The sequence below is a fragment of the Nycticebus coucang genome, chromosome 13 (assembly GCF_027406575.1).
Source record: "Nycticebus coucang isolate mNycCou1 chromosome 13, mNycCou1.pri, whole genome shotgun sequence".
Taxonomy (NCBI): Eukaryota; Metazoa; Chordata; class Mammalia; order Primates; family Lorisidae; genus Nycticebus; species Nycticebus coucang.
Window position 1 is genome coordinate 97,906,550 of NC_069792.1, and position 13,170 is coordinate 97,919,719.

At 44.4% G+C, this 13,170-nt stretch overlaps 1 protein-coding gene across 4 annotated transcripts in view; it reads right to left on the reverse strand.

The window, feature by feature from the left end:
* The window catches only part of COL22A1 (collagen type XXII alpha 1 chain), a 269,693-nt gene that overhangs the window by 101,931 nt on the left and 154,592 nt on the right, over positions 1 to 13,170 (reverse strand). For 3 of the 4 annotated variants that reach the window (XR_008373874.1, XM_053559196.1, XM_053559194.1), the window contains 2 exons: positions 12,557 to 12,598; positions 4,605 to 4,637 (listed from right to left, as the gene is read on the reverse strand). Coding sequence is in view for 3 of the 4 variants with exons in the window: in XM_053559196.1 (XP_053415171.1) it covers positions 4,605 to 4,637; positions 12,557 to 12,598 (75 nt within the window). In the remaining variant the exon portion in view is untranslated. The remainder of the gene's footprint in view (positions 1 to 4,604; positions 4,638 to 12,556; positions 12,599 to 13,170) is intronic. The other variant, XM_053559195.1, reaches the window with a different exon arrangement.

The following is a 13,170-nucleotide window of genomic DNA, read 5'->3' on the forward strand; positions in this document are numbered from 1 at the left end:
GAGTTCTCAGCACACCTCCCAGGAAGGTTGGAGGAACATGAGGTCCTGGCCCTGCAATTCACAGGGGATGGGGAGGAGAGCCCACGACAGGCTTAGGGGTATGTCTTCCGAGAGCTGGAGGACCACCTTACAGGATAGGAATGCGGACAGTGGACCAGGGTGGAAGCAACCTCAGCTTTAGACCCATGCAGAGTGGCCTGGAGCTCTGGCTCTCTGCTTCTCTGGGAAGCCAGGGACCTTGGGGGAAGCAAGTACCCACCCTGATTGCAGGCTCCCCATGTGCACAATGAACATTAGCCCTTTCCCACTTGAGGAAGGTCAGGGGCCAGTGAAGATGCTGCAGAGATGAGGCCTGCAGGAGATGGGTGGGTCTGTGGGCTGTAGCAGCACACGCATGTCCAGAGAGGCCCTGGGGTGGGGCCCTTCTCAGGGGGCAGGACTTAACACCACCTAAAATTCCCTGCACCACTTAGGGAAGACACTGGGTTCCCCTTCCACAGAGAGGCCGAGGGGAGCTGTAATGAGCACCTTGAGTGCAGAAGTGCCCTGCCTATGGGGGTGCTATGCAAGCAAAAGCCAGGGATCAAGAGAGGTGGGGAGCACCCGGGGTGCACCCTGAATGAAGGCAGATCCCAATGTCAAAGTTCGAGGCCCAGAGTGGCCTAGAAGAGAGGGTGAGCTGGGGACCTCATCACAGGGCTCCTGTCTGCCCTGCCCTCCCAGGCCTTGCTTTGACACTCCCAGTGACATTGGCATGAGCGTGGGCTGCTCCTCACCCTCTCAGCATCATCTAATGAGTGGAATCTGCATAGTCTACTATGAAGAGCTGTGACCAGGGTTAAATAAAATGGCTTTGTCAAGTGTTCTGTGGTCCCTGACACAAAGGGGCTTTCACCAGACACCAGCTTGTTCCATCTCCTTCGGTCTCCATGGCCAAGAAGCTCAGAAGGAGACATGTCTACCCCAGCCCCCATGGGCGGTGATACCACGATTTCTAGCATATTTTCCTCCTCCTAGACTAGTTTCCCTGGTGGGTACTTGCAAAGCCCTCTGGTCCTCTGGTCATTGGTGATACAAGCCACGAAGACAAAGGGCTCCCGGGTTGTTTCAGATGGCATCTGGGGGGAGCCTGCCTAGTCTTTCCTGCCAGGCTGGAGAATGGGATTGCAGGTGGCCGGGGAACAAGCCAGGACCCAGGGGTGGTTGGCCCAGGCCGAAAGAGGAACCAAGAGCAGGAACCTAGGGTGGGCCGTCTTCTTTCCTCCTTCTTTCACCGTTCTCCACCATTCTCCTGCTCCTTTTCTCTTTCTCTCCACACCCCATCTTCCCTTCTCCCCCTCCCTGCTATCTGTTCTCACCTCTTCTCTCCCTTCTCTCTCCTCTCTCTAATATAAAATAAGTTTTTAAATCTTATTTTTTTCTTTTTTTTAATTTTTATTAAACCATAGCTGTGTACATTAGTATGATCGTGGGGCACCATACACTTGGTTCATAGACCGTTTGACACATTTTCATCACCCTAGTTAACATAGCTTTCGTAGCATTTTCTTAGTTATTTTGCTAAGACCTTTACATTCCACATTTACTAGGATTCACATATACCCTTGTAAGATGCACCACAGGTATAATCCCATTAATCCCCCTCCCTCCACCTCCCTCCCCCCTCCCTCCCCTCCCTTTCCCCCTTCTCCCTATTCTTAGGTTGTAACTGGGATATAGCTTTCATGTGAAGGTCCTACATTAGTTTCATAATAAGTGTGAGTACATTGGGTACCTTTTCTTCCATTCTTGAGACACTTTACTAAGAAGAATATGTTCCAGCTCCATCCATGTAAATATGAAAGAGGTAAAGTCTCCATCTTTTTTTAAGGCTGCATAGTATTCCATGGCAGGGATTTATTATTATTTTTTTTTTAAGATTTAAAAACTTGTCCTGGATTAAAGATTTAAACCTAAGACAAGTTTTTAAATCTTAAAAAAAATAATAATAATAAATCCCTTCCTGGGAGGCACCTGGGAGCCAGGAGGCATCTCCCTGACAATAGGACCACGTAGCAGGGGCTCTGCTGACAGCACGGAGTGAACACAGCTGGATTCTCCCCCCACCCCGCCCCCCAGTGGCCCTCAGGCAACCTCAGCCAAGGCAAACATCATCCCAGGGGCCACGCACCATCCCGGGAGCTGTGTACCACCCCAGGGACTGAACACCATCTCCGCAGGTGTCATCTGGCATTCTGGCCTCTCATCAGGGTGAGGGAGGGGGACCAGGCTTCCCCAGAGCCTTCCTGAGACAGCTGCTTTGGAATCACTCCCTTGCAGTTCTAAAGCCCTTCTTTGGAATCACTCACTACCAGGTCTAAGGCCCTTCTTGCCTTCTCCACTGTGACTTCCCCAAGCCCAGAGCTGTCTTTCCTTCCTTCATCCAGCTAAAGAGTGGCTCTCTTCTTCTTTCTGACATCTCCTGACCCCAGAGATCTACACAGCCTCTGTGGCCTACACACCATCATCACAAGGCCATCTGCCCAGGAGTGGCCAGCGGCCAACCCCATGAGCCACCTCCACCCTGGAGGAGGGAGCAAACAGAGCTGCTCCCCTTCTTCCCCTCCTGCTCTCCTTAGTTACAAGCGTACTTTAACACCCTCTGAGTCTTTCTCTCCTCTGCCTCTGCCCACAGAGCATGGCCCATGCCCAAGCACAGCAGGAAGAAGTCAAACTCAATAATACTTTCCAAATCCATCAATATAAACAGTTGCCATGGTGACAAAGCCAGTGCCAGCGAGACTCCTGCAATTACTCACAAAGGAACTTTCCCCCATAGACACAATTTCCTTGCTTTGCATCTGAGAGTGGCTTCCTGGCTCCCCCAAGGCTGCGGATCCTGCAGGAAGCGCTGAGACTCAAAGGGGAGGTTTGGGCAGGTGCCTGGGCCCCAGGCGTGTGGAGTGCTGTAGAAGTCATGTGTTTAAGGAGCAATTCCTTTAGGGAGGCTGGATACAGGCTGCTCTCCAGCTTGGGGGGCTATGGGTAGAAGTCAGGCAGAGGGACCTGCAGATCCTGGGGTAGGAGAAACAGCACTTGGAGAGAGGTGGTTCAGGACACATAGTGGGCCAGAAGCCTGCCCTGCATGGGCAAGTCTTGGGCCCCTAAAACAGGCTGCAGAGTCACGCCAGCTGCCATACTATGGCCCACAGATGAGCTCCCAAGTCCCATCTCCCAGGTCTGTAAGCTCCTTGGCATCTTCGAACCACAGTGTCATTATCACCTGGGAAATGGACACAGGTGCTGCTCCTTAGGGGTGCTTAGCACTGTCCCCCTTGAAACCCTCCCTGGAGAGAGGAGAGGACGCCAGCATGGCAGTCAGTCACAAGATTTGCCCGGCTCTCTAGGAGCTGAGCAGAGTTATAAGCATTTGACACAAAGAGCAAATATATCATTATTTTCATTTTATCCTGAAAATGAGTTTTCATTGTCTCTGTTTTACAGTTGAGAAAACCAGAGCTCAGAAAAGAAACAGACCCAAACAGTTTGTCCCAGGACAGGCAGGCAGGCAGGCAGGCAGGCAGGCAGGCAGGCAGGCAGGCGGGCAGTGCCCCCTGGTGGCCGATGAGAACAATACCAAGAGGGCTTCCTCCACAAGGGCAGAACGCAGCTGGGGCCCCTACACCTGTTCCTTCCTGCACACACCTGAAGGACATGCGGCCCGCTCCCTATTCCCAGGCTAAAAATCCTTCCTTATCCTGTAATGGCTTCAGCACGTAATTCAATTGCTCTGTTTCATTCTTTCCCCTTATATACAGGATTCTTTCACACTTTTAAAATTGTATCTACTTAATACAGAGCAAATGGAGCTTGCAGGCACAGAGACCTAGTGCCGTCCCAGGCCTTGGCTGCCCTTCACTGTGCACCAACAGGCCCAGTGCCAATCACAGAAGAACCTCACCCAAGAGCAAAAAAACAAAGGCATACATTCTGGCCCCAGTGCTGCCAGCAGCACACAGAGACCCCAAAAACTCTTATTTTCAGAATAGTCACTCATGGGAAGAGGAAAAAAGCAGTTTCTAGAGGCTTCAGTATCTTCTGCCAAGTGTTTTAGCATCTACAGGACATCAGCTGAGTTCCCCTTCACTGGCCACAGACCCAGCTCCAGTCCTCCCAGCAGCCTGAGATCCTGGACGGCCACCCCATAGCTGACCTCCTCCACTGCCAGCATCCAGGGGAATGTATTTGCCACCCGCTGACTATTTAATGTCCTGGCATCTCAAATAACTTCTGTTGCCTCCAAACCACCAGCAAACCCTTACATTATAAAGAATTAACTTCATCCAAAGAGAGGCCTGGCCTTTGCCCTCAGCACCTTTAGACCCCTGGAACCAGTGCCTTGCAAGGTCCTTTTCCCACCTATTGCCAGGGCTAGGTCTGGAAGAGAAGATGCCTGACAGTGACTAGCACAACAAGGCTGAGAGTTGTCAAATCACTTATTCCTGGTTCCTGATTGCACTGGATATCACCAGCCAGGCCGAGGGCCACCAGGAAGGCACCACAGAGCCACTTACCAGCATTCTTGGGTGTGGTATGAATAGGGAAGGTACCACAGAGCTACTTACCGGTGTTCTTGGGTGTGGTGTGAACAGGGGTATCTGAAAAGGAAGGTGCAGAAATTACAAAGCCAGGAACCAAGGGACTCTGAGGACTGTGGACTGAGGAAGCCATACAGGAGAGGGAAAAGCGGTGCCCCGTGGCACAGAGCAGCAGTGGCAGGGGCAGGAACAATAGGGCTCACATCCCTGGGAATATTTTGGAGAGTCACTCCCCCCCTCTCTTAGCAACCAGAGAAAGTTGGGCCTCTAATCCGGTAGCAGCCACTGGCGGAACAGATCTGGGATGGAAACACAGGCTCCGTAAGCAAAGGGTATGCCTGAGGCAGTACCTGCCTGGGTGGGGTGTGGTGGAGACAGAGACTAGAATACGTGCACACAGAGATGGCATACTCCCACAGTGGGGCTGAGTCAGAAGTGCTGCTTTAGTGAGCCTAAGATGCACCCAGCCCTCAGGGATCATAGTTGAGACAAAAGCAGGCGGGGCAACAGCACCAGCCCAGGCAGAGGCAGGAACTGAGAGCTGATTGTGAGCTTTAACCACGCCAGCCCCAACACAGAGTGTAGCAGAGACAGAGATGCCAGTTCTGGGCAACTCAGCACAGGGCAGAGCTGAGTCACAGTTTCTGTGAACTCAAACAGCACCTGGCCCACAGGGCAATATAGCTGGGACAGAAACGCAAATTCTGAGAGAATATAAGTGGCAACAATATCAATCGGGGCAGCGATGGAACTGAATGAACTGCTCCAGCTTCGATTAAGCACCCGAGGTTGTTGGGCTTCATCTCCCCCTGCTGGCTGGTGGCAGAGTGCCATGGCCTGGCCAAGGAGACATACATCTCCCTATAACTCAGGCAGGCGCAAACCCCTGGAGCATCTGGTCATTAGAGGGAACTGGGTCACAGCCCTGCAGAGTTACCAGTGACTGGGTATGACAGAGGTGCAAGGTGGGGAAGGAGGCATCAACCTTCCTGGACTAATTCATTTGCTAAGTAGGTCCTTCTGAGTCCATGGAGCACTGGAGCTAGTCATACTCAAGCCGCCAGCAGACCCCTGCTATCTAGTTGCTGGAGACCTTTTGAACTCTCCCACGTGAGACTGGGTGCTGACTGGAACAATTGATTTGGAACTCTTGAATGGGGCCAATCACCTGAGGACTATCAAAGTGGTAACCTGAGGTGTGGTTGTGGGAAGGTTTGATTTTCCTTTTCCAGTTGTTGCCTGTGGAGGGTGGGGTGACTTAGTTTCTGGTATTTCTCCACAGCTAAGACTTCAACCCAGAGTTACTGATTCACTAGGATTGGACAGAGACCAGCTATGAAAAAGACAGAGTCACTTAGCCCCACCACACCAAGCAGGTCCCCAGCGTCTCAGGCCATAGCACTGTATGGGTTCTTTGGAAGGCCCTAGGGGAAAACACCAGACACCAGTCCCAGCTCTTGGGCAAAGGGCTGGTTAATCACTACTCCAGGAGCCCCCAACCCAACTTCACCTTATCTGCTCATCTAGCCAAACAGTGTAAAATAATCATGGGTGGAATCAGTGGAAAAACTCTGGCAACATGAATAATCAGAGTAGATCAACTCCCCAAGGAATGACATGCCACCATGACATGTCGACATGAACGACAAAACAGCAGAAGATCCCATTCATAAACAACTGGCTGAGATGTCAGAAATGGAATTCAGAATTTGGATTGCAAATAAGATTAATAGAATGGAGGCAAAGTTGGAATTAGAAATTCAAGGAGTATTTCAAAAGTTGTCTCAAGAATACAATGAATTCAAAGACAAAATCATCAAAGATTTTGACACATTGACACAAGAACTTGCAGCCCTCAAAGATCTGAGAAATATAGTAGAATCCCTCAGTAACAGAATGAAGCAGGCAGAAGAAAGGATTTCTGACATTGAAGACAAAACTTTTGAATGCTCTCAAACTCTCAAAAAGGAAGAGAAGTGGAGAGCAAAAATGAATCATTCTCTCAGAGAGCTCTGGGATAATTCGAAGAAAACTAATATTCTCCTTATAGGAATGCCTGAAGGTGACGAGGTAGGCTTTGAAAGGCACAGATGATCTACTTCAGGAGATAATCAAAGAGAACTTCCCAGACCTGCCAAGAGATTCTGAAATTCATATAGCAGCACAGTTTCAGAACCCCACCACAACTCAACCCAAATAAAGGATCTCCCAGACACATGATAATTAACTTCACCAAAGTTAATATGAAGGAGAAAATTCTGCAAGAAGCCAGATGTAAGAAAACCATAACCTACAAGGGGAAGAATATTAGAATGACTGCAGATCTCTCTGCTGAAACCTTACAAGCTAGAAGAGGGTGGTCATCAACTTTTAATCTCCTAAAACAAAATAACTTTCAACCCAGGATCCTGTATCTAGCTAAACTGAGTTTCATTTATGATGGAGAAATTAAATACTTTAATGACATTCACATGTTGAAGAAATTTGCCATAACTAAACCAGCTCTCCAGGATATTCTCAGACCCATCCACCATAATGACCAGCGCAATCCTCCACCACAAAAGTAAACTCACTCAGAAACTTTTGATCAAATTCCAACTTCCACAGTGGTGAGAGGATTAAAAATGTCCACTGGACTTTTGAAAAAACTCAATACCTAAAATTCTACCAGGCTTATCAATGTTCTCAATTAATGTGAATGGCTTAAATTGTCCTCTGAAGAGGCACAGGTTGGATGATTGGATACAAAAACTCGGGCCAGATATCTGCTACATACATGAATCTCATCTTACCTAAAAAAATAAATATAGACTCAAGGTTAAGGGATGGTCATCTATATTTCAGGCAAATGGAAATTAAAAAAAAAAAAACAGGTGTTGCAATTTTATTTGCAGATACAATAGGCTTTAAACCAACAAAAGTAAGAAAAGATAAGGATAGTCATTTCATATTTGTTGAGGGTAACACTCAACATGATGAAATTTCAATTATTAACATTTATGCACCCAATCAGAATGCACCTCAATTTATAAGAGAGACTCTAACAGACATGAGCAACTTGGTTTCCTCCAGCTCCATAACAGTCAGAGATTTCAACACTCCTTTGGCAGTGTTGGATAGATCCTCTAATAAGAAACTAAGCAAATAAATTTTAGACTTAAACTTAACCATTCAACAATTGGATTCTCATCAGCCCACAGAACATACTCCAAAATTGATCACATCTTAGTTCACAAGTCTAATCTCAGTAAATTTAAAAGAATAGAAATTATTCCTTGCATCTTCTCAGAATCCACATGCCCATACAAAAACATGGAAACTAAATAACCTTATGCTGAATGACAGCTGGGTCATAGATGAGATTAAGAAGGAAATTACCAAATTTTTGGAACAAAATGAAAATGAAGACACAAATTATCAGAACCTCTGGGATACTGCAAAGGCACTGCAAGCCTTCCTCAAGAAAATGGAAAGAGAGGAAGTTAACAACTTAATGCTATATCACAAGCAACTGGAAAAAGAAGAACATTCCAATCCCAAACCCAGCAGAAGAAAAGCAATAACCAAAATTAGAGCATAATTAAATGCAATTGAAAACAAAATGATTATAGAACAGATCAATAAATCAAAAAGTTAGTTTTTTAAAAAGGTCAATAAAATAGATAAACCTTTGCCTAACCTACCCAGGAAAAAAAAAAAGAGTAAAATCTCTAATTTCATCAATCAGAAATGGCAAAGATGAAGTAACAATGGACTCCTCGGAAATTCAAAAATCCTCAATGAATATTATAAGAAACTCTATTCTCAGAAATACAAAAATTTGAAGGAAATAGAGCAATACTTGGAAGCATGCCACCTTCTTAGACTTAGTCAAAATGAAGTGGAAATGTTGAACTATATCAAGGCCTATATCAAGTTCTGAAATAGCATCAACTATACAAAATCTCCCTAAAAAGAAAAGCCTGGGACCAGATGGCTTCACATCAGAATTCTACCAAACCTTTAAAGAGGAATAGTACCTACATTACTTAACCTTTTCCAAAATATAGAAAAAGAAGGAAGACTACCCAGCACATTCTATGAAGCAAACATCACCTTGATCCCCAAACCAGGAAAAGACCCAACAAGAAAAGAAAGTTATAGAGCAATATCACTAATGAATATTGATGCAAAAATATGCAACACGATCCTAGCAAACAGAATCCAGCAACACATCAAACAAATTATACAGCATGACCAAGTGGTTTTTATCCGGGAGTCTTAAGGCTGGTTCGATATACATAAATCTATAAGTATAATTCAGCACATAAACAAATTAAAAAACAAAGACCATATGATTCTCTCAATTGATGCAGAAAAAGCTTTTGAATAATATCCAGCATCCTCTCATGACCAGAACACTTAAAAAAATTGGTATAGAAGGGACATTTCTTAAACTGATACAGGCCATCTACAGCAAACTCACAGCCAATATCATATTGAATGGAGTTAAATTGAAATCATTTCCACTCAGATCAGGAACCAGGCAAGGCTGCCCATTGTCTCCACTGCTCTTTACCATTGTAATGGAAGATTTAGCCTTCACAATCAGGTAAGAAAGGCAATCAAGGGTATCCATATAGGGTCAGAGGAGATCAAACTTTCACTCTTCACAGATGATATGATTGTATATCTGGAAAACACCAGGGATTCTACTACAAAACTCTTAGAAGTGATAAAGGAATACAGCAGCACCTCAGATTACAAAATCAACACTCATAAATCTGTAGCCTTTATATATACTAACAATAGTCAAGCTGAAAAACAGTCAAGGACTCTATTCCCTTTCAGTCATGCCAAAGAAGATGAAATATTTGGGAGTTTACCTAACAAAGGACATGAAAGATCTCTATAAAGAGAACTATGAAACTCTAGGAAAAGAAATAGCTGAAGATGTTAACAAATGGAAAAACATACCATGCTCATGGCTGTGAAGAATCAACATTGTTAAAATGTCCATACTACCCAAAGCAATATACAATTTTAATGCAATCCCTATTAATGCTCCACTGTCATACTTTAAAGATCTTGAAAAAATAATACTTCATTTTATATGGAATCAGAAAAAACCTCAAATACCCAAAACATTACTCATAAATTAAAAACAAATCAGGAGGAATCATGCTACCAGACCTCAGATGATACTATAAATCGATAGTGATCAAAACAGCATGGTACTGGCACAAAAACAGAGAGGTATACGTATGGAACAGAATAGAGAACCAAGAGATGAACCAAACTACTTACCGTTATTTGATCTTTGATAAGCCAATTAAAAAACATTCAGTGGGGAAAAGATTCTCTATTTAACAAATGGTGCTAGGTGAACTGCCTGGCGACCTGTAGAAGACTGAAACTGGACCCACACCTTTCACCATTAACAAAGATAGACTCTCACTGGATTAAATATTTAAACTTAAGACATGAAACTATAAAAATACTAGAAGAAATTGCAGGGAAAACACTTGAAGAAATCAGCCTGGGAGAATATTTTATGAGGAGACACCCCTCCACCCACCCACCCCCACCCCCACCCCCGCGGGCAACTGAAGCAACACCAAAAATACTGGGGTCTGATCAAAAAAAGCTAAAAAGCTTCTGCACAGCCAAGAACACAGTACATAAAGCAAGCAGACAGCCCTCAGAATGGGAGAAGATATTTGAGGTTATGTCTCCAACAAAGGTTTAATAACCAGAATCCACAGAGAACTCAAACATATTAGCAAGAAAAGAACAAGTGATCCCATCTCAGTGTGGGCAAGGAACTTGGAAGAGAAACTTCTCTAAATAAGACAGGCACACGGCCTACAGATACATGAAAAAATGCTTATCACCCTTAATCATCAGATAAATGCAAATCAAAACCACTTTGAGATACCATCTAACTCCACTAAGATTAACCTACATCCCAAAATCCCAAAACTATAGATGTTGGCGTGGATGTGGAGAAAAGGGAACACTTCCGCACTGCTGGTGGGAATGCACACTAATATGTTCCTTTTGGAAAGATGTTTGGAGCTCACTTAGGGATCTAAAAATAGACCTGCCATTCGATCTTGCAATTCCTCTACTAGGTATATACCCAGAAGACCAAAAATCACTTCACAACAAATATATTTGCACCAGAATGCTTATTGCAGCCCTAATCATAATTGCTAAGTCACAGAAGAAGTCCAAGTGCCCATCGACCCATGAATGGATTAATGAACTGTGGTATATATACACTATGGAATTTTATGCAGTCTTTAAAAAACGATGGAGACTTTAACTCTTTCATGTTTACATGGATGGAGCTGAAACATATTCTTCTTAGCAAAGTATCTCAAGAATGGAAGAAAACGTATCCAATATACTCAGCCCTAATATGAAACTAATTTACGGCCCTTCATTTTTCATATGAAGGCTACAACCCAGTTATAGCCCAAGAAGAAAGGGAAAGGGGAGAGGGACGGGAGGGGAGGGGGGAAGATGAGAGGGAGGGTAATTGGTGGAACCACACCTATGGTACATTTTACAAGGGTACATGTTAAATTTACTGAGGTAGAATATAAATGTCTTAACACAATAGCTAAGAAAATGCAGTGAAGGCTATGTTAACCAGTTTGATGAAAAAATTTCAAATTGTATATAAAACTAGCACATTGTACCCCATGATTGCATTAATGTGCACAGCTATGATGTAATTAAAAAATTTTAAAAAGACCATATGCAGAAGTTCATTGACTTATAAAATGGAAGTCAGCGAGATGAGTGTTCTGTAATTTACTCACTTATATGCACATGCTTCTAACATTTCACTGTCATAAGTGGCACTACGCATCCTTACACATGCCTATCAGAATGCATATAATGCAAATATTTCCCTGGCACTTATGGAATTTGCTGCCAAGTAACTTCTCAATCAGGTGTTACCAGTGCGCTCCCCACCAGAGGGCATGAGAGAGTCTTTCCCTGCTCTCTGTCATCAGTCTGAAACAACCGGATGTGACCAATCTGACTCAATTTGTGATTCTAAGATTCTTCCAAATCCTCGTGGAATGTCTGAATCTCATTTTGCTACATAAGTATGGAGAGGAGATGGAGCTTTGGATTAATGATTCACTTTGATGAAAGCCAAAGAGTAAGATTCTTTGCAAGGGATATTCGGGCTCTCTGCCCACCTGAGCCCGCGCCTGACGTGGATGGCCACTGGCCCTGATACACTTGCCATGTGTAACTTCCCTGAAGTCAACCCATCAAAACAGACACTTTCAAACCCAGGGAGAAATATTAAAATGAAAAAAAATTGTTCCCACTATAGATTATTGGGAATAGGGTAAGTAATAATAGTATCAGTTTGTTTTTAATTTAGTATTCACTATGTACCAGGAACTCTGCCAAGTAAGGTAGATTTTGTCAGTTGTTTTTCACAATGCATGGACAAGATAGCTGATAATCTTAAGTGAGAGAGAAAACTGAGTTTTTTGAAAATTAAGTGACATATCTAAGACCTCAAGCTGGTGAATAGCAGAGCAAGGAGCTAGTTATGTGTGTCCCCAAGCCTGTGCTGTCACCAACACACAGCACCAACCCACAGTGCCTGCCCTAACACCTGCAGAGGTGGAAGGGGGGATCCTAGTTCTGGGTCAGGGTAGTTCAGTCTTTACCTGGACAAAGCACTTCTTGTCTCTGGGCCTCGGTTTCCCCATTTGTAACAAACAGAGACGTATCCCCAGTGTCTAGCACATGTTCTGATAAATAATAACCAGGACTTTGCCGAATAAAACAAATCAGGAAGCACAGCGTGGTTCTTAGAGCTCATCTATTTTTGAAGTATAGACCCAAGAACGGAACTAGTGATTAGCAAATTCTAAGAAGGAGGGTGTATAACTAAGCGGTGGGAGGCTCCCACTGCCTTAGGAATCCAGAGCTAGAGAAAGTTTGGAAACAGAGCAACTTACAGTTCCAGGTAACCCAGGGGGACCTGCAGGACCAGCTTCACCCTAGATGAAGAAATGAAAAAGAAATGACTAGTAATCCTCCTGCCAACTCAGAGCTTCTGTTGGGACAAGTCTGGTAACTCTTCTCTCCACAGGCAACAGGGTCACCCACTCTGCACCTACCTTCAAAGTTAGATCAATCAGTACATCGATACCTACATCCCAGATTGTAAATCATAAATCTTGTGTTGAGAAGTATTTATAATGCTATGTGTGGCCGTAGAGTGTAGCTCATTTATATTGCTCTGTGCTAGTCCATTGTGTATATGGGAATCAAGTTATCCATTATTCATCTTCCTGTGGATGACAGGTTGTGTTCCTCTGATTCTAATCATAACCAGTGTTGATTTGTTACTGCAAGCATTCCCCACACCTGCTCTGGGGCACGGTGGCTACAAGTGAAATGGCCCTGTCGCTGTCCTCTGTATTACATCCCTGCAATACTGTTGAAACACCCAAGCTTGAAACCCAATTCTATTATTTTATAAATTATTTTTACCTCTTTGGATTCATTTCTTCTTTGTAAAATAATAATAATAATAACAATATATCCCTCATAGCATCATGCAGGCACT